At 43.3% G+C, this 22,528-nt stretch overlaps 1 protein-coding gene across 1 annotated transcript in view; it reads left to right on the top strand.

Annotated features, from left to right (window-relative positions):
- The window catches only part of Ptprt (protein tyrosine phosphatase receptor type T), a 1,080,054-nt gene that overhangs the window by 278,354 nt on the left and 779,172 nt on the right, over window positions 1-22,528 (top strand). Inside the window, exon 2 of the mRNA XM_051187222.1 lies at window positions 10,678-10,803. Within this exon, the coding sequence (XP_051043179.1) occupies window positions 10,678-10,803 (126 nt within the window). The remainder of the gene's footprint in view (window positions 1-10,677; window positions 10,804-22,528) is intronic.

Below are 22,528 nucleotides of genomic sequence, written 5' to 3' on the forward strand. Positions count from 1 at the left end.
TCAGTTTGAGACTTCCTTGTCTGTTGTGGCCAAAGGTGACCATCCCCCCCCCCCCAAGATTCATCCCCTCATTGGTAGATTGAGGTTGAGAGAAAGCTTCCCATATTCTTTATCATAGTTTTCTCCCTGTCATAGAGTATCACAGTGCCCATGCACAGATTGGTACAGAGGAAGCTTGGGCAGGAGAGAAGGTAAAGATCTGCTGCCACAAGACACTGTGAGTTAGATAAAGGCCAGGCAGGTCTGTAGACAGAAGGTGATCTGAGGTTCCAGTTTCTAGTGCATCTGGCTATTATGAAGGAAGATAAAGTCATGTTCTGGTAGGATTCAGAAGTCAAGGGGTGTAGTGAGATATTCACTTTGACTGCTTCTGTGGTACTGACCACGCCCATTGGGGGGTGGAGCCAGGGGCGGAAGTGACCTGTGGAACTAGGTCTGAGGAGGAGCTCCCGAACTGTTCTCTTGCTAGCAGGACGCGTTGAGGAGAGTATCCAGTGGAACTTGCTGGTGTTCATCTGTCTAGGTTGTAAGTTATTTCTCCCTGAACAAACACCTATTCGGCCTATTGGTTTATCCTGATCCTTATTATACCACAATAAAGGAGTCCTAGGAGAGGGCTTGCTTATTGCCTGCAGATGTCAGTGAGACCACAAGAGTCTGAATAAAAGGGTAGCAAACATTTATTGGGGAATACTCATAAATAAAAGTAAGGTAGAGAGTTGCCTGCAGATGTCAGTGAGACTACAAGAGTCTGAATAAAAGGGTAGCAAATATTTATTGGGGAACACTCATAAATAAAAATAAGGTAGAGAGCCACCTTGGTCACCCATTTTGCCCTGGGGTCCTGGAAGCTGCGATCACATCTCTGACACAAGAGAGTGAGAGAGACCTCTCCTCTTATAAGAGATCACATCCTCACATAGAAGCCACACCCAAAGACCTGTCCCCCAAAACTATTGGCAGAATGAATTCCCACAACAACTGCCTATGTTACAAGTGAGGAAACCTGGGCCATGGAGACTGTCTTGCCAGAGGTCACCCATTAGTAAGAACTGAGGGTGATGGGATTACTGTGTTGTTACTTGTCACTATGGATACTGGCCATCCATCCAGGACACGCAAGACAAACTTAGATATGTCATCCCTAATGCTTTGCTTTCAGAGATTTTTATAAGCTGAATGCATGTAAAACATTGAACCTTTCCATTTTGAATTCATACATGGAGATTAATTGCTAATCTATCAAGTACTTGATTGGTACCTACTGTGTGCCAGGCATTATTCCCTGTCCATCCAATCCTGTTAATAGTGTTAGGGGTAGAAGCAATCAGTATCTTAGGCTTACAGTTAGCGGAGTCACATGGAGTTTACATTGGCAAGGTTGTACAGTTAGCAAAACAGAGGAATTTAATGGCTGGATCAGGGGCTACAGCTTTAACCATCCCTTGGGCTGTGTCACACAGGACCAAGAGCAGCCTCCTCCAGTGAAGGTAAGTATGTTTGTGAATCACTAACCCCAGCATTTATCTTTCAGGATGAAACCAGAGACCAGCAAAGGTACAAACAGACTGATTCCAATACAGGATTTCACAACCTCTGTTGCCCTGTGGTTTTCCCATAGTGCTCTGCCTTGCCTTGATTTCCAAACACACGGCTGATCTCAAAGACACTCAGCTTCAAGTTCATTATTCTTCCTTGAAATCTCCTGACTGGCTCCCATCTTCATTGCTTTAGTTCCTAGTGGGACATGTGGCTGCCTAGACCCTGACAGGGAAGAGCTGTTGATCATACACTATTTCCTTGTCCTTCGGGGAATGTCCAAGCCGTCAGAGAGGCATCATCTTATTTATAACAAATACACCATCTAAAGAGCTCTAAAACATCCTTTCCCTATTAGGACTATTGTTTCTATCTGTTGAGTCCACGAGTATTTGACATTGGATGACTTTATAAAACATTCTACTAATTGGATTTGTTAAAGCAAATAAATCAAACACTAATTGGAACGTGCCCTGCCATTATTTTTGCTTACTGAATTAGATATAATGGTGTGAAGGCCTTCTTATCATATTTGTGCACTTATTTAAACACCCCCCTGGCACACACTTTTGCAAATTCAATTAGATATTCAAAAAAGAAATTCAATTTATGCAAGGCTGGTTTACATTCATTCCGGGGGCAAAACTGCACTCCCCACGATACGCTGCTCACGATTAATAAGCCCTACTTAGATCCTGCCCAGCCTTCAGAGCATGTGTCGGCACGAGGGTAGAATCTCAATGACTCCGGGGCTGAAGCTCTTTAGAATGTGTGTGTCCATAGAGCCGGGTTTGCTTCCTGGGCCTGCAAACTGTGCTCACTCAGGCCCCAGCAGCTGGCTTAAGGCATTGCTATTTTGCCCCCTTGGTTTCTTAATTTCACCATGGTATTCTGTATTGTAGTTTTGTGCTGGCCTCACAATGTTTATAGCTGAACCATCCTTGGAGTTTGCCTTGGTTGGCAGACGCTGTATAATTAGAATTCAGCTGTGCCCTCTGTCTGATGCTATGCATGTCTGCTGCTCTGGCCTCAGTTTTCTCCTCTGTGGAGTGGCAGCATCCACTTCTCAACGTGGAGGTGCTTTTCTAAGTCACCCGCCTTAGCAGTCTTCACTCAGGTGGTCCCTTTTCTTAGGGCCAGGTGTGAAATGTCAGAAGACAATGGACATGCCTGTCCACTTCCCTGAGAAAGGAAGAATCATTCTACATCTAAGAAATGGGAATTGAGCATCAAAAAATTACATTGTATCAGACAGTCACAGGATGACAGGTGGTACTGTGTTGAAACTCGGTGATCATGTTATATTGGCAATGTCCATGTCACTGAATTAGGATTGTAGTCTGCACCTCGAACCTGAGTCTTCCCTGGCTTTTGTATAGACCACGAATAATGAATGGGTTTTGCATTTTTAAGTGGTTAGGATGATAAAGGAATGTTACCCTGTGACAAGTGGTTTATATGCAGTTTTAGGACCAGTGAATGTTGGATGTGGTGGTTCACAACGTGGAAAGCAGGGAGGGAGGACTAAACATTTGAGGTTAGCCAGAATTATCTAGCAAGAACCTGTCTTAAGTAGAACCAGGCCATTTTATTGGTTTGTTTGTTTGTAGAATATGGCTGTGCTCTTTCTTTACACATTATCCTTTCATACTACAGTGACTTGCTTAGTACAACAGATGAGTTATGCAGAAGAATGAGATCTTAAGGAAGAGGTTGAAACAGAAGGCTCATGTTGAGGTCACGTGGCTAGGAATTGTGGGTAGCATCCACATCAGTGGGCTGAGAGTGGCTGCTGGCATAGCTATCAAGAAAGACAGGACCTCAGTCCTGCAACCTAAGGAACTGGATTTTTCCAAAAGCCATGCAAGTCCTTCATGGAAAAAGGCTGACACCCCCTTCCAGTTAAAAAATAATAAAAACTGGATAAGTTAAGAAAACTTTCTGCTTTAACTAAGGACTTGCAAGGTTGGCCTACACCTTCAAGGGATCCAATGCCTGCTTCTGGCTTCTGGAGGCACCAGGCACATATACACACATACATGCAGCCACTTACATTTATATGTAAAATAAAAACAAATAAATCTTAAAAATAAGAACTACGTTGGTTACATCTCTCTTTCTGACCCCCTGTACCCATGTATTCTAGCTCTATCTGGAATCTGTACAGCTCCTTCAATGTTTAATATGAGCTATCTACATATGCATGAGTGATACATGAAGATGGTGCCATCTTCTAACAATCTTGCTTGATTCTGAGCTCCCACCTCCATCTCTGACCTTCCCATCTGCATCATGGTTTCCGTGGCAAGTTGAAGGTACAGAGAACTAGCACATTGTAGGCTTGCAATAGTAAGTTTTGGGAACAGAAGACTTGAAGACTAGCTCAGGACTGAGCAAGAGTGGTGTAGCTACCTAAACCAGTTCTGTTTAAAAAGGAATGTTAATTGCTGTGGTGACCTAGTCTAATGGGTAAGTGTGTGTGAGTAGGCTGAGATAGTCTGGGTTCAAAATCAAGCTTTGCCACTTGAGATATGTGTGATCTTGGGCAACATTTTTAGAGCATTCTATGTTTTAGTTTTTTTATGCATGTCATGGCCATCAGTGATCATGTCTAGCTCATGTATTGGTTATGATACTTAAATGACTATTATAGGTGACCAGTTCATGCTTGGCTCAGAGTACTATCTATGTTATCATCCCCCAGATTGACGCCTGCCCCTTAGCATTCTTCCCCTGTCCTTTTGCCCTTATGTCACCATTCCCTGACCCTAGAGCATTGCAGATCAGAGTTGAATCCTTAGCAGGTTCATCTCCCTGCACCTGTTGTTACAATTCTAATTTCTCCTCTTGCTGCTTCTTGTCCTATCTGCCTGCCTGTCCTGTCCTCACCTCCCTCTTTCAAGATGGCCTGATGGTTTCTCTGCAGCTCACTCTTTGGTTTCCCTTCTCACTCAGTTTCAAGTCTTCACCTTTGCAGAACTGCGAAAAATACTCTTAAAAGGCCTAGCCTGAACAAGGAGCCCCTAGTCTCTCCCCTGGTGGAAAGTTCACTGAGTTCACTGTGAACCCTAAGAGAAAGACATGGATGGACTTCATTCCCCTGTGAGGGCTCCAGCCTGTCAGTTAGCCATGGATCAGGTCCATTTTAATGAATTCAACTACTCATTGAAGAAGTCTAGCCCATTCTGTGGCTCCAGTTTGGTAGAGACTCTCAAGGTTTACTTATGTTCTCTTGGATCTTTGGAACCTGGAACTGGAAAGATACCACCGTATGATTTCAAATGTCTCACATCCTATGCTACCAGAGGTGTCCTCTGAGCTTCATGAGCATGATGTGCCGTGGGTTCCTAGTATGTTCTGTTCTAGCTGCATAGGCCATGGTAGAAAGTGTTTCTTTGCTTCCCCCATGCCAGATTGTCTCAGTGTCTGGTCATGTTTGTCAACACTGAGTTTCTCTCCCAGGAGTACTGAACATGTAGGGCAAAGCTGAAGGCAAATGTCTCCCTTTTTAAAAATAATTTTCTTTTTTATATTTGATCTACTTTCCTATCTTCACTTAGCTTCACGGCTGGATATTAAAGGCACCACTTTCTATTCTTGAAGAAGCAGGATGAGACTCAGAATCTGAATATGGAGTATGCTAAAAGAGGCTGTGCCGGAGCCTTGGAAAGCTTCGGGTCCACGACGCCAGGGATAATGTCTCACTTCCTCTTCTTCATGTGTTTGAGCTGTTTCTAGGGGTCCATGATGCTGCATCTGTAAGATGGGATATGCACAGTAGCAGGGTGAAGATAGTGTAGGTAATGGCTGAGCAGAAATGGTTGTTAATAAAAAAAAGTGTGTGTGGCTGCTGTTATTGCTAACTGTGATGTCATGCCCTTTCTCCAGCTGGGTAAGTCCCTTGTGAGTTCTGCAATGATGTTCCATGTAGAGGCCAGTGTATATTTCCTAAAGAAAGAACTGACAGGTAACAATCCCTGGGAAAAATGTGGCCCACCTCCAGTATTATATATAAAGTTTTAAAGGAACACAGCCACACTGGCTTGTCTCTGTACTACTTTTGTATTATAAGGGCAGGGCTTAGCAGCTGTGACAGAGACTATGCAGCCACAAAGCTAAACGGGTTTACTATTTGGTCCTTTGTAGAAAAGTTTGCTGAGCTCTGTCTTTGAGATGGGGTTGGAGGTTTTATTTTTTATTTATTTATTTATTTATTTATTTATTTATTTATTTATTTTGCTTCCATATGCCAACAGATTTACATATACATTGATACTGCTCACATACAACATACAGTGCCTGGCACACAGCAGAAGGCCACAAATCTTCTGTCCCTCTTCTGAACTTAATTCTGCTTTGGAATACATAGGATCATATCTGAGAAATGCAGAGGCAGGCACATTTATATTTTTATTGAATTCTATTCCTCTCTTATTTTCAAAAGAAGAGCTCATGTTTAAAAAAAGTTCTGATTGGCACTATAAACCTTATTTATGCTTTAATGTCTTCTAAAGTATGTATCCCACACTATTTTTTACTCCCTTACAGATGCTGATATGCTGTACATTACCAAATCCAAATGGATTCTCGAAATCCAATTTCCTTGCTACAGTCTTCCATTTCTCTGTTGACTTTTTATGTTTGACTCACATCAGAGCATCTGGGGCTCTTGCCACATTTTGACCTCAACTTTCCCAGTGAAATAGCTCATCTGTCCAAGAGGAGAGTCCTTGGGTGGTGGCTGCCCTTCCCAGTCCTCCTGTGATTCTGTGAGTCTCCATCATGCTGGCTGGTGGCTTCTGGAGCCTGCCTGAGCTAGAGGTAGAGGTGAAAGTGCTATTTCCTCCCCAGATGGCTGTGCTAAGGTTGACATCAGTTACCTGACACTGCATGCTCCTCATGTCTGAATGATGTCAGTGTCCAAATGAGTTTCTTTGGGGATTTTTTCTAATCATATATCTTTCTTAAGTGGCCTGCCACAAATACCTTTCATGTTATGGTCTCCAGGGAAGACAGATAGATGTGATTTTCAGATGATCAGAATCACTTACAAGAAATCTTAAGGACGTTGGGGTTGGGTGAATGTTTCCTACACTGGGTTCAGGGAAGCTTGGATGTCTTCTCTTTTCCTTTCCCAGTGTCCATGGCACCATGGCTTGTTGCCATTTCTGCATCTCTATGGCCCCTGGGGGGTTCCTAGTTACTTCTGTTCCTCTGGAATACTTAGATCATATGATGAGAAGGTTCCATGTGGCCACCTTGTCCCTGTATACCAGAAACTAAATGGGAATCAATAGGAAGTTGTTTCTAGCAGGGTATGTCACCTGCTGTCAGAGTGCCCAGTCTTAATCTCATGACCACTGCGATTCTTTATCTGTTATCTGTTTAGAGGAAGAAAATGCTGGAATGATTGCTTAGGAAATTGTCCTTAAGTGTATTTTTTCTCCTTAGTATTTTTAAACACATTATGTCTGCATCAAGCCCCGTGAGCAGGGAGGAGGAGATATCTCTTTTGGCACTGGACCACAGTGGTTTGTTTCTCCTGATGTGTTTGGGTGATGCTATCAATTTGTATTGAGAAGGATTATGAGAAGTAGTGTCATGAGATTCAGCATGCACTCCTGTACGGGTGTACTTTCAGACTGAGGTGGCGTTTCATTATGGGATATGAAGTTCATCACGGTTATTCCTGCAGAGGCTCTTGTCTGATATGTGTTCATGGACTGCTTGTCCTCAGACAGTTTGGCTTTTATTATGAGAACACAGTGTCCAGTACCTGGGAAGCTTTCTCTGTTGATAGCGGGAGTCAGGAGCTCGGATCGGGCATGTAACCACATTCAGGCAGATGGACATATGGGAAATTAAAGCATGGTTTTACAACTCCCTCCTTCTACCCTGTTTTGCTATTTCTTTTCCCTGTCCTCAATGTCACACTGCATATCCTACTTTTGAATATACCTGGCTGATGGAGCAGCATGGTGGAAAGTTAGACAACATCTCCTGAATATGCTCTGCATTTTGTAGGTTTCACACAAAGCACAGGTGGGAACTTAAATTCCACTGATCATATTTTCTTCTGTCCTTGGAACCTGGGTACTCTGGGAAAAGTTCTTACTGTGGACCTGGCTGAGATGCAGGTGTGTGTGTGTGTGTGTGTGTGTGTGTGTGTGTGTGTGTGTGTGTTAAAGTGTGACACTGGGGCCTGTGTCTAGAACTGTTTAGTGGGGAGACATTAAAGATATGCATAAGTCATGACGAATTCTGGCAGAAAGCAGGGTCTGGATGTCCTAAGCAAGCAGTAGTTCAAGATAGAATATGGTGCCGCCTTTGTTCTAAGTAAGCTCTTCTTGTATGAGTGTTCTACTATCACTCCTTCCCTTGTTGATTGCTACCTCCTGCAGCCTCAGCCTGGAAGACTCTTGCAGCATCAGAGAAGGACTGAGTGTTGGGGATACTTTCTGTGTGTAGCATCTGTCTCTGAGAGGTTGACATGATGGAGGGTCATTGTAGTGCAAGTCTGCTTCCGATTCAAGGTTAGAAATCTTGTACCCTTCAACTTAGTGATTCTCTCACCCACTCCCAACTGCAGCCTCTGTAGAAGTGCATGATTACTTCTGCAATTACCCTTTAACTTGCTTGCTTATTAATGGCCTATCTTGCTAAGCTTCAGACATATCTCTGGAAACCACACTATTGCCAGTGCCAGCCAGCATTATGTGTGTTCTTTAGCAAGAGACATTGTTGAATTAGCAAGTAAGGACACATAAGCAAATACTTTTCTCTGCACCAGAGCATCATTCTCTCTTTACTAAAGAAATGTCCCACTGGCCTTCCTGCACATTTGGTGTTTGGTGGGCTTTTTGAACCTCTTTATCTTTTTGCTCCTCTCAAGATGTTTGTGTTTGTGTAACTCCTTTTTTTAAATTTGATGCAAAACAGTCCTCAACTCCTGAATCCCCTGAATAGGTTCAGCCCTCTATTGCTTAGCCCAGCATTCACCCGGGCACTGTCATGATCTGCTCAAGTGACTGCAACAAAATACCTTAAGCTGGGTGACTTATGAACAGTGGGAAAACATTTGTTCGCTATTCTGGAGGCTTGGGAGTCTACAATCAAGACACCAGGTGATCCAGGGTCCCCTGACAACTTGTTCTCCATATTGCTTCATATTCATTTTATTTACATTTCATTCATTTTTTAATGACAGCATAAAATAATAGACATGATTATGACGACATTTTCACATGTACTTTGTTCTCGATGATCTCTTCTCCTCCCCCTTCTCCATCTCTCTGTTCCTCTCCTGTGGTTCTTTCTCACAAAAGGCTGTCTTTTGCTTTCATGCCATATGTATTCTATCATTCTCTTCTTGACCTTCCCACTTCATAGTTTCTCACTTGGCAGAAGTTGTGAGCATGCTCCCTAGGCCCTCTTCAATCAGGACATTAAGCTGCTACATGAGATCCAAACCTCACAACCTAATCTTCTCCTCCTCAGAAATCCCTCCTCTTAATACCACCTCCTTGGGGGAGAGTTCCAACATAGGGGTTGGAAGAGGACACAGGCACGATGGAGGCCTTCAGTGGATGTGGCTCAGCTTGTGATAGGGATATTTGGGTGTTTAAGAGAGGGCAGGATGCTGAAGAAAACACAGGGAAGAGATGGACTAGAACATGAGTGGGTATGGATGGCCAGCCAGGAGGCTATGGCAGGCTCAGGCCAGCAGGAGCCAGCTCCTTTTGTGAACCAGACTGTGCTTCTTTGGGGATATCCTCCTGCCAACCCCCATGCCTTACTGAAAATCCTCCTCCAGAGCCCCCATTAAGGATCTCCTTCAGAATAGTGGGCCCCTGTTTCTCTAGTCACAGCAGCTCTGCTAGTTGGAGCCTCCATTCCATTTTCTCTTTCAATGTCACCTTGAATGAACTTTAATCCCAAATATATGCTAAGTTTATCCTAGCCAGTACCAACAGACACAACATGATGTCAAATGATGGATTTGTTGAATTTTAGGGGAGAATCTAGAAACACTCACCATTGACTTTCTTGTCTACCAAATGCATGGTTATCTAATTCCTCACCAGTTTGTTCTCCTAACGCTATGAAACATGATTTTCAGTCTACTTTTATAGGGAAGAAGGTGGGTGAGGGGTCCTGTAGTGGCATCTTGTTCCACCAGTGGATTTGTGGTGGTGGCCGAATTCTAACACCAGGTGAAGGTGGGTTTAAAGGAGTCCACAAAACCCAGATAAATGATTAACAGCTATTTTTTTGGAGAGCACTCACACAATTATGGTAAATAACTTCCTCGGTCCTCCTGCTCCTGAAAATGAAGTGTCTGCCCTTCCAGATACTCCAACCACAGTCCAAGAAAGAGAACCAGTTGCTCCTATTCCTTATAAGGGGTCAAGTCCGCACATCTGAAGCCATGTTCTTAGGATGCAGCCACCACCACAAACCCACTGGCAGAACAAGATGCTACTACAGAGTCCAGAGTATATTCTGTGTATTTTTATAGTCAATCTATTTAATGACATGACCTAAGGTGGATGTTTCCTTCCACGGATGGGGAAACTGAGACTGAGACCCCCACCCCAGGTCTGAACCAGGGGGCCCAAACTCACAAGTTTGCAAAGATGAGGTGTCATGCAGTGCTGCGGGATTCTGAAGCTTCTGTTCTGCAGCATCCTTGCACTCCTTGCCTATAGCAGGAAGCCATTACAGAGGCATGCTCTGGCATTCATTGTTCCTACTCAAAATGAGATGTTGCTGTTCACACTCTCAGATTAAAATCAATGTAATGAGCCGTATTAACTTCCTTAAATTGGGGTGGGGGGGCTCACCAATGCCAGACCCTTTCCTGGCAGTGCTAAAGCAAATATAAAAATCTTATTTGCCTGCTTTTGGTTGTTCTTTTCTCCTCCTCCTCCTTCTCCTCCTTCTCCTTCCTCTTCTTCCTCCTTCTTCTTTCTCATCCTCCTCTTCCTTCTTGTCCTCCTCTTATTCTTCATTATTTTTTGGTTTGGTTATTTTTTTTCTTCAATACCTCCCTAGAATTTAAAATTCAAAGCTGTAAATAAAGAACTAACCAAGGTTCATGCACAGGGACATACTTACCCATCTCTCTTTTGTCTGCAGGTGGCTGTTCTTTTGATGAACACTACAGCAACTGTGGGTATAGTGTGGCTCTGGGGACCAATGGCTTTACCTGGGAGCAGATTAACACATGGGAGAAACCAATGCTGGACCCAGCTGTGCCCACAGGTATGTGACCCATCGTGTTTGGGGCTGAGATGGAGGTGGCTGATGTTTTTAGTGGCTCATGGGGGAAGGACCTTTTTATGGGTAGAGGTGAGAGAACAGTAGGTTAATATATAGGTAGTGAGTTGCCCATACTTAGAGGTATTCAGATAAGGCTAAATGAGTTCTTTAGACTGGAGTGATAATCCCAGGTCTTCAGGACCCAGACACCTTTGGGGTTAGTTTTACTCAGAGAGTATTAAACTCTATCTATGCACAGGATATCACTGAGTTTTGCTGTGGGGTCTGATGGTAATGATATTTTAGAAAGAGATGAGTTTACTTATTTCCTCTATGCCCCATAAGCATGGGTTGTTTACATATATCTGGGAATTTCTACTGTTAAATTATCACCACTTTGGAGAGTGTCCTAACATCTAGAATACCAAGCTTATTTAACTAATGTAAATTCTTGGTGGGTGCCTGCATGAGGAAGGCCTGTGAGAGATGAACCTGTTGGGTTTTAAGGGATGTACTTGAAGGAGCTATATGCAAACTCATTGAAAATGCTGTCAACAAATTAGTGAATCTGGCAGGGCTTATCAGCAAGTTTGCCTGGTGATGTAAGTCAGAGTGCCTGTGAAATTTAAGGTCGTTTTTTTGAAGAGTGAGAGGACACTGTGGAGACTTCCTGACTCGGGACTCCCTGTAGGGCATATACTACCTTATATTCCACCAGCCCCTCAGCCCTCCCTGAGGCTCAGCTGTGTTCTTTGCTAGTTTAACCTGGCCTTAAGCACTAGAGTCTTTGGGCTTGTTTTGTGCTCTACTTGTGCATGGCTTCTCCAACAACACTGCTTCAGGTTCTATCTGAACATGGATAATGCCAGCATCTGTGACTTCCACTGCCATGTCCTCTCGACCAACTTTTAGGAGAGGCTTTCTGGAATGTCAGTATATGGGGACAGAGAAAAAAATAAGAAGAATCTGAAAGAAGATATGTCCTCTCTGACTTTGAGCTTGGCTCCAAAGCAGGGGATTCCTTAGTAGGAACCATACAAATCAGTAGGATCGTGAATTCAAGGCTATCTCAAAAGGAAGGAAAGAAACAAGCCTGAGGTACTAAATTGAGAATTTCAGATTAGGTGGGATCTTATTTTGCCTGAATGGAGGTATCAGTTGTCCCATATCCTAGTGACTAAGGCAGCATGGGAAAACTATGTCTGTTGCTTCATTGTGATTTTTAGTAATGCTGATGTCATTCCTGTAGTGACCTCATTAGGATCTCATGAGCTCAAAACACTTGTGCTTGATTAATTAGTTAATTACTTAATTCCATGGCTGGCATGGAACTCACTATGTAGATCAGGCTGCTGTTTAATTATTAGAGATCTATCTGCCTCAGCCTCCTGATTGTTGGCATTAATAGTGTCTGTCAGCATCCTTAAATGCTCTCTGCTCTTTCTGGCCATCTTTGAGATTGATCAAATCTTATAGTGCATGTGTGTGTATACATATATACATGCGTGTATGTATGGGTGGTGGGTATACATGCATTCATATATGTATGCATCAGTGTATAAATGTGTATATTCATGGAGTTTAAGTGCATACATGTGTACATTTGTATGTATCCAGGTATGTGTGTGTGTATTCATGCACACACATGTGTTTTATGTATATCTTTAGCTTACTCAAAATTATGTAGCATCTTGTAGATCCAACATTTGCAAAATTGGCCTGCCTTCTTGCAGTCCTTCCTTCCCTCTTTCCTTCCTTCCTTCCCTCTTTCCTTGTTTCTTTCCTTCCTCCCTCCCCTCCCTCTTTCTTTCCCTCTCCTCTCCCTTTTTCCCTCCATCCTCTTCCCCCTTCCTCTCTCCCCTCCTCCTTCTCTTCTTCCCTCCATCCCTTCTTTCCTGCCTTCCTTCCCTCCCTCCCCCACCTTTTTTCCCCTCCCTTTCCCTCTTTCCTCCCCTTCCTCACTCTCCCTTCCCTTCCTCCCTCCATGCCTGTCTTCTCTCTCTCTCTCTCTGTCTCTCTCTCTCTCTGTCTCTCTCTCTCTCTCTCTTCTGAGATAGCCTTGAACTCAAGATCTTCCTCCTAAGTGATGAGATTGCAAGAGCCTACCAATATGCATAGCTAAAAGTAAGCCATTCTCTAGAATGCTTCAGAAGCCAGTGGCTATACTTGTCTCCACTGTTCCTGTATGGCAGTCTTTCATCTGAAAGTTTTCCCACCTCTTACTTATTATTGTAGTTTTGCCAGGTTTCTTTGCCTAGACTCTTATTTTCTGTTGAAGACCACCTCTGTCACTTCTCTGGGAACCCAGGGAACTTTGTTCTGGTTCTTTTGAGTCCAATCCACATAGAAACCAATGAGATTCTACTGAAATAGAGGCCTGCCCATTCCCCTTTGCCTCTTCATCCCTCTCCAGATTCTGTCTTGAGGACTTCAGGTCTCCTGCTGCTTGGAGAAGAGAGAGTCACACTGTCCCCTCAAGACCCTGACAGCTAACCCCCCCTCAACTCCCACCTCACCAGTTCTGTTTCCCCAATGCTTGCTTTGCATTGGCTCTTATCAGTTGCCAGAAAATTCCCACTCCCTCACCTCAGGAACTCAACATACATCAGTCCCAGGAGCCCTTCCCTCTACTCTGCCCTGCTGTTGCTACTCTTCCCATTCTGTCTGGGGTGGCTCTTGGTAAAGATCCCTTCTATAATTTATCACATTTCTCCCTTGCATACATTGTAACTAATGTTTCTTATCCTCAGACAAGAAATCCATGTGATTGGGGACCACAATATCCTTGTTCATAGCTCCATTTTCAGCACCTATGGGATGTAGTGTGACCTACAGAGCATCCATGGCACAATGTTTTGGAAGGGTGCATGGATGGTGTCATTTACTGAAGAGGTTAGTAATAATGGTGTGAACACCAATTTAAAGGCCTTTGACACTCTGTTTCCTGATCACATGTCTATCCCGACTGCATCCCCTGCCTATTATCCTTCCCATTTTACAGCTAAGAAAACCAAGTACTGGGCAGCAACCTGGTAAGATGGCTGCCTCCCCCTTCCCTTCCTCTGCCCCTCTCTAAGGCATGATGATTACTTCTAATCTTAATTTTCTCAGCCCATTATTACAGCAGAGTGTCATTTCGTAAATATTGGATCATGCTAATACTATCTTCTGAGCATTCCTAATAGAGGCATTTGATAGTGATCACTGAAATGAGTCTGTCATGGGGCGCCTGTGGATCTCTGTGGCTCTGAGTACTACTCAGGCTGAGAGGCATGGAAGCGAATTTGGATTAGGAGAGAAATGGCTTTTGCAGGCAGTGACTGAAATCTTATTCATGTTCTGTAGTTCAGTAGTTTCCATCGCTACTGAAATCTAGCTTGAGTCTGTTTATTTAGATGTCCCTTGCTGTTTATTGATCCCCTCTGTGCAACAAGCTCTGTGTCACATTTGGCCTGGGTGAATCAGATCATGTCAGTTTGGAGTTTAATCTCTTTAGTGGCTTGGCCTTTAAGTAGACTATGATTCATACACTGTGAGACCTAACCAGTCCTGGGCAACCTAGTGTCTTTTTTTCAAGTGTCTTTCCTTACCTCTCAGTGCTCCAGATACCCTGACTGGTTTGGTGATCGGTCATATCACATTCTTTCCTGGCATAGGGCCTTTGAAAATGTTCCTTCTGTTCACTGGAATGACTTTCCCTACCCTTTGCCATTTTCTTCAAGTCTTAGCTCATGCAACTTCTCTTAGAAACCTTTCCTCACTGCATAACCAAAAGAGATTTTCTTAGGTGTCGATTTGTGGCATCCAGTCTTTGCTTTCAAAGCCCTTTGTATGGACCTAATGTTAGCTTTGCAGCAGCTGCAAGGAAACACCTGAGAGAAACAACTTAAATGAAGAAAAACATATTAGTGTTCAGGCCAAGGTAAGGTGGATTCATGGCTTTGAACCCGAGGCAGGTCCAGCAGACAGTGAGAATGTGAGACAAAGGATCTCTTACCACATGGAATCCAGGACACAGAGACAGCAGAAGTCATGTCTTCAGTGGTGTTTGTCCTCTAGTCTGACTCAGTTTCCTCAGTGCCCCCACCCCTATCACACCCTTCCTCATGGAGAAGTCCTCAGGCCAGCACCCTAGGCTTCAGACTCACTTTCCACGCCTCATGTTTATGGTTCTGTCGTATAGGAATAGAGTAAGGGGTGCAATACCCACAAACTCTTTCTAGGGCTCTGTCTTATCCAACTGTAGCTGCCACATATCCTTACCTTGGCATGGACTAAAGTTTTCTACACAGTGAAGTTCATCCAGAGGGCAGCCTGCAGGGAAGGCTGTAGGTGCCATGTGTGTGTATGAGTGTGTATGTATGTGTGCATGTGTGAGCATGCGCCTAAGTGCACACATGCATGCACTTGCATATTCCAGTATATTAGTATGGTGTGTGTACACATGACTGGATGTGCATTGGAAGGTCAGACTTGGGTATATTCTTCAGTTGATCTCTACCTTGTTCTGTTTTTAAAGAGATCTCTTTAACTGGCCAGCAAGCTCAGGCATCTCCCTTTGTTTATGCCACCCCCAGTCCTGGGAATCTATGGGCATACTAATGCACTGAGCTTCTTTATGTGGTTTCCAGAGCTCCATCTCAGGACATCATGTTTGCATAGCAAGTGGTTTACTCATGAAGCTACATTTCCAGGCCCCTGGGTGTCATTTTAAAAGATTAGAGTCTGAGATGGTAAGGGCTAGGAGGCTCCTTGTCATGTTTATAGGACATTATTTAGGTGTCAATAATGAAGTAGGGCTGACTCACATGCCACGCATCTGTGTGTACAAGAAATTTTATATTCATTTACCTTTATATCAGCTTGACTCTGATTCTGATCCCACAGAGAGCTAAGATCTTAAATTTTAATCACTTATTCTGCAAGTATTTGAGACTTGCATTGGCCATTATGATTTCCTCAGGAAGCTGCTGCTATCCTTATCCTTTTTTTCTGTGATTGGAATAGGTATGGTCCCCATAGACTCATGTGTTTGAATACTTGTTGAGGAAGGTGTGGTCTTGTTGGAGTAGATGTGGGCTTGTAAGAAGTGTGCCACTGTGGCAGCAGGCTATAAGGTCTCATATGCTCAAGCTACACCCAATGTGGCACACAGTCTCCTTCAGTCCGTGTATCAAGGTGTAGAACTCTCAACTCCTTTTCCAGCACCATGTCTGCCTCTATGTCACCAAGTTTCCCTCCATGATGACAATGAACTAAGCCTCTGAAATTGTAAGCCAGCCCCAATTAAATGATTTCCCTTGTAAGAGTTGCTGTGGTCATAGTGTCTCTTCCATCAATAGAAACAAATCTTAACTAAGACACCCTTCACAGTTCTGCTTCTTTCTGAGGCTAGGAGCAGCGCTTTTCTGGGTCTCGCCAGTCCCAGTGCCTACTCAACATCCTGTCTTTAATTTGTCCCTCCTTAAGTGCTTCTGCAAGGCCCTGTCTGTCCTTCTCCAAATCCTTCCAGGATGGGAAACCTCCTATGTCCCCTGCTTAACTGCCCCCAAATACAGCCTTCTGTCTTAGCCATTCTGTAGTCCATTGCAAGCTCTCCACAGTAAGTTTAGACTTTTTAAAAACTAAAGGAAGGAAGAAAGCACCCTTGACTTTAAGTAGATTCTCTCTGGACCACACACACACGGGGAGAACTAAGGAATACCAACCTTGCTGGAAAGGACAGGAGCTGGAGATAATCCAGGAAGAACATGGGACACCCAGAGACCATTTGGACTATAGTCTCCTGAGGAAGCACATGCAGTTTCCACAATGGATCTGGGTTCCTCTTCATGTCCTTGACCTCTCAGGCAACCTATCTCCACCTTTCTCTGACTGCTAATGCTTACGAAGGACTGCCATCAGCTATGGACTGAATGGTGCATCCTCAGAGAGCATGTAGACATTCTAAATGCTGGTGCTTGTGAATTTGACCTTATGTGGAAAGAACATGGAGTCCTTATTTCCCTGATTTCATTAAGAGGCAGCCATGCTGATTATATTGGTTATCAGTCAAATATGACTGATAGGAGGTTTTAGTTAGGGATTCTATTGCTGTGATAAAACACCATGACCAAAAGTAGCTTGCAGAGGACAGGGTTTACTTTATCTTACAACTCAGGTCTCAGTTGTTCATGGGGGAAGGCAGAGGAACTCAGGGCAAGAACCTAGAGGCAGGAGCTGAAGCAGAAACCATGGGGAACCCTACTTAGTGACTTGATTCTCATGGCTTGTTCAGCTTGTCCAGTGCCACCTGCCTTTAGGTGGCAACACCTACAATGGGCTGGCCCTTCCCACAGAAATCAGTAATTTAAAAAGTGCCTCAGAGGTTTGCCTATTGGCTAATCTTATGGAGGCATTTTCTTAATTGTGGTACCCTATTTTTAGATTTGTTTTAGTTTGTGTCAAGCTGAAAAAACCCAACCTGCACATGGAGGCAGAGACACACAAATACCAGGGGAAGAGGTCACATGAAGATAAAGGCAGATGTTGATACTGGGGTGATGCATCTATTAACCAAGGAAGGCCAATGATGGCCAGCAAGAGGTAGGGGCTAGACAAGGTAGAGAAGGCAATTTTCCTGGAGCCTTTATTGGGAACATGGTTCAGCCAACACCTTGATTTTGAACTTTTGGCCTCCATACCTGGGAGAGAATAAATTTCTCTTGTCTTCAGTTACTAGTTTGTGGTAAGTTGTTATAATATCTCTAAGAAAGATAAAGGCCAGTCAATCCCTCATCAGTGCCTGTCCTCTGCCTGGGGCATCCTTCCACATAGAGACTTACACAAGGCCAACGATAAGGCTTAAAGCTGGTATTTATTCTGTGCCTACTCCACCCGAAAATTAGATTAGGCATTTCCCCATACACCATTTGTTCTAATTTTCAACTCCTCTGGGAATTCAGAGATATTGTCACCTTTTCATTTTGGAGTGTACTGCATCCCAGAGAATTAAGTAACTGGTCCAAGATCATGTGAGCTTCATGGCAGAGGAGTAGGGCCTGGAATCCTGACCAGTGAAATATAAATTGTGTGCATGTTTCTGTCATCAACTGAGTATCTTTTAAAATGATTTCTATTTGCAGTGTGATTTATGATGGTAAAAACAATGCATATTCATGCAGGGGAATATGCACAACAGGCATAGCTACAGAGAACAAAGTAGAAGTCATGCATGCATACAAATACACATAAATATGTTTCTTCGTATGCTTTTTGAAAGGCGTTTTCCCATATCATTAAATATTTCTCAAATCATGTTTCCCGAAAGCTTCAGGGTTTTCCATTCCAATGACTGTTCCACAATTTATATAACAACCCTGTATCATTGCATATTTAAGTTCCTTGTATTTACTTCTCAACCACACCATTTGTGTGCACACACCAGTGTATTCATCTCCAGGAGGACTTACCAAACTTGCATTCGATGGTACATATTTCTGTATTCCCTTATGTATCCCCAAACCAGAATGGCTGTTCATTAGTTTTGAGATACAGGGGAAGAACACCATCCACATGACAAACATGGTTGGGAAAATGTTTTGTGAATCCTAAAGCAGGAAAGGAGTTGGGAGCTGATGTAGTCTGCTCAGAGTAATAGAGTAGCTCATGGCTTAGTTGTTAGATGGATGGAGATGACTTTCCAGTGTTTTAGAAGGAATTATTTACGTCAAGATAGATATCACCTGTACAAAAAGCATCATGGGATTGTTAGTGTTGATTGGAAAGTTATCAAGTTTGTTCATGGCCTGTGTATTAAGCTACCTTTTGTTATTTTGCAGAAAAGGTTGATATTTTACTTGTATTTGTCACCACAGGGCTGGGACTTAATATGTAATTGTCAAATGAATTTTGTGTGTGCAAATGTGCATATATATATGTGTGTGTGTGTGTGTGTGTGTGTGTGTGTGTGCATGTGAGTATGCATGCGTGTGTGTATGTGTGTATGGCTGTGTACATATGAACATATGTGTGTGCATGCATGTAGTTGCATATATATGAATGTGTGCATATATAAGTGTATGTGCATGCATTTATGTGTGCATGTATATGTGTGTGCCTTTTTATGCATGTTTGTATGCATTTATTAGCTTGCCTGTATGTACATGTGTATGTGGAGGCCAGGGACATGAGCTATCTTTCCATGTTGATGACTGCTACCTGCCTTATTTGCTGAAGCAGAGTCTCTAGCCACCAAAGTGGCTAGTCTAGTCATCCAGCATGCCTAGCAATTACCTCTTCCTCATCTCCCATGGGTGAGTATCAGGACCACAGGTTGCTGCTATGCCTGTTGATATTTGGGAGTTGAGGATCCAGACTCTAGTCTTGTGCTAATGTAGCAAGCTCTTCAACCAGAGTCATCTCCTCAGCAGTGTTATTTATTGTGTATATGTGTTTGTAGAACAGTGTTGAAGAACAGTTTGAGGAATGGTGTGGAGTGTGTATGTATTGTGGAACAGTTTCCAGAGTTAGGTTTCTTCTGCTATGGGTTCCAGGAACTGAACTCAGATCATCATGCTTGCACAGCAAGCTTTAACTCATTGAGCCCTACCACTAACTTGAACGTTCTCATGATATAACTCTGGCATGTACCCTAAAGGCCAGCTTCTACTACCTTTTCAGCCTCCTCCTTTGTTTTTCTGTGTCTGATTTATGAAGATCATGCTAATAGATAATTTTAAGAGCCCCCCATTGAAATGAACCTTGGTAAATTATAGAGGTAGACACTCAAGAACAAACTATCAGTCCAAGGTGGCTGAGCAGGTAACCTAGATACAGCCACCTGGACTCTCCTGCCATGGATTTTTCATCTAGGAGTTCTGGGACAGCATCCAGAGCTTGTGAGTTAGAGTGTCATGGGATAGTGGTAGTGCCCGACCACAGTATTGGCACCAAGAGATGTAGGAGAACTTTGCTAACTGGCCAGCTAGAACTATTCCATAGCCCACTTTTTAAAAAATTGGTCTTGTTCTCTTTATGACATTTAGCAGTACTCTTCCAGAACATTCCTAGTTTTGAGGAAAAGAGTCATAGTTGTCTTTCCTGTTTGCCACAAACCCTACATGTCACTCCATCATATCTTTGTCCTACTTACTGAGCCATTTGGCTTCAGCATATACCATGCCCATCTTTTCCTATCATGACCCACCTCTTCTAGGAGGCCTGCCTGGACTCTTCCCAGCGCTTTCCTCTCCACTGTGCTTCTCTTGTTCACTGTATCACTGTATGTTGCCTCTGATTCTTCACTTGGGTCGAGAGCCTCTTCTGGTCCAGAACTGAAGTTCATGTTTCCTACATGGAGCACATGGGGATCCACATATGGGCTCAACTGTGGTGGGTTGTTCGTGGAGCCAAGGGGAAATGATTTCAGGAGAGTTTTCAGCTCTGCTGTTGTCATATTTTCAGCAGCCCTGTGGCTCACACTGAGTATGTACTGTTTGCTGAATGAAATTGTACTGAGGAGGATGAACTGGTCCAAGGAAAAGATCATTTGGGACATGTTTTCTGTTGTTCCTTAGATCGTTGGACCAAGTAAAAGAATTTTGGGAATACCCCCTTCTGTCATGCTGAAGCAAGACAAACACTCACAATATTAGGGAGTGGAATTTGGGAGGGGCTCTCTGGGAGAAGCTTTGTGTTTTTATATGTCCTTAAATACTCCTAATGTCACTACTGATGGGTCAGAACTACAGCCTCCTAGATTTCCATTCAGTTTCTCTTCCATTTTTTCCTTCCCCATTAATGATAAAATATTGTATATTAAATCTTTTTAAAATGACATATGTTTTAATTCTTTCTTATTCTTGTCTCAGTTCACCCAAATATCACTATTAATAGAGTGGCATGTGTTGAAAGAGAAAGAAGAAAAGGGAGAAGAGGAGGAGAAAAAAATGGCAGAAAACGAAGAGAAGACAGAGAATAGACATATACTAATTATGCATGCATAGATACATATATAGTATGGATTATAGTAATTGTCCTGCTCATAGGGGAGTGGTATTTATATAGTGGTTATCTTGCGGCAGGGTGCTATGCTAAGCAGATTAAGGACATTCACCATTGTAATCCCTAAAATATTCTTCTTAAGTATGTATCATTATCTACATCTTAAAAATGAGGAGAGCCGAGCACAGACTGCTTAAATGGCTTGTCCAGAGTCCCCACCAGCATGTGCTTGGGAAAGAATTAGTCCTCAGGAAGTGTGTGGGTGGGCCCAGCCTCTGCTTCCTGAGGACACAGATTCTGAAAACTTGTGCAGTCCCCTGGCTGGTCTACCATCCATCTCTTTTCCCACCACTGTATTCAGATCCAGGTTTTTGCCTTCTGAGATGGCCTGGTATCCTATTGGGTAGATGAGCCATTTGTTTACTTGCGTGCTTGGGTACTAGGTTTAATTAACTAGTACCCCAGAAGTGTCATAATGCAGAATGCATAAAGGTGCCAGGCTTCCATCACATTCAAACAGAAAACAGAGCCCTTGTCTCAGAGGGCTCTTAGGAAAATGCTTACAAAGCATCCCATCTTAAGAGATGGTCTCCCGTATACCTGGGACTCCACAATTAATTGGGAAAACTACATTAGCCTGTGATGACCCCAATCAGTGCTAGTTTGGGATGTTTATAGGGATCACAGAATTGGTAGGAAAAAATGGGCAGGAAATTGAAGGCAGGTTTAGTAATTATAGCAGCGGCTATGACTGTAATAAAATGACTGCTGGCTGTTGTTACAAACAAGTGTCGTAAGGATTGCTTTGAACAGCAAGAAAGCACCCTGCAGTGATCAGAAGGCACATCTGCTAGGTAAACAGGGTAGCACATATGTCCTAACATACATGTGGGTGGCTATTTTAATATTTGGATTTCTAGTGACATCATACCTGGATTCCAGATGTGTCACATGCTCAACAGTATGTAGGATAGTTTTGGCCTTCAGTTTCCTCCACAGGTCATGTGTTCAAGGCCTGGTCCTCAGTGTGGAGTTAATGGTAGCTGGTGGAAACTTCAATAGGGAACTTCTAGAGAAAGGAGTTAGGGTGTTGGAGGGGATAGTGGGACCTCAGTCATCATCTCTCCCTTCTCCTGTTTCCTCTTCCCCCCTTTCTTCTCTACCACCTCCTCTTTTACTTCCCCCTTCTATCTCTTCTTCTTCCTTCTCCACTTCCATCTCTCCTTCCTTTTCTTTTACTTTCCTGGGACACAAGGTTTTGCTTCTTACATGCTAGCTGCCAGATGTGCAGCCTCATAGTAGGCCCAGAGACAACAGGAACGATTTATCATATAGGCTGAAACCTCCAAAACTCTGAGCCCAAATACATCTGTCCTTGGTATAAGCTCACTCATCGCAGGTGTTTGTTAAAGCAGCAGAGAGTTAACTGAGACAGTGCAATTAGAATTAGAAGTGATGTGTATGTGCCATTCAGATATTCTAGTGGTAGACACTTATGTGTAGTGTGCATATGGACAGTTTGAATAAAGAATTTAATAATCAGGACTGGGCAGATACTTAGCAGTTAGTGTCATAGCCTCCTCTTCCAGAAGACGTGGGTTCTATTCCCAGCACCCACAACCATCTGTAACTCCAGTTCCAGGGCTTCTGACACCCTCTTCTGGCATCTCTGGGCACCAGGTATGTGGTACAAAGACATACATGCAGACAGAACATCCATTTACATGAAATAAAAACTAAAAAA

Source organism: Phodopus roborovskii, unplaced genomic scaffold, assembly GCF_943737965.1.
Source record: "Phodopus roborovskii unplaced genomic scaffold, PHOROB, whole genome shotgun sequence".
NCBI classification, from domain to species: Eukaryota; Metazoa; Chordata; class Mammalia; order Rodentia; family Cricetidae; genus Phodopus; species Phodopus roborovskii.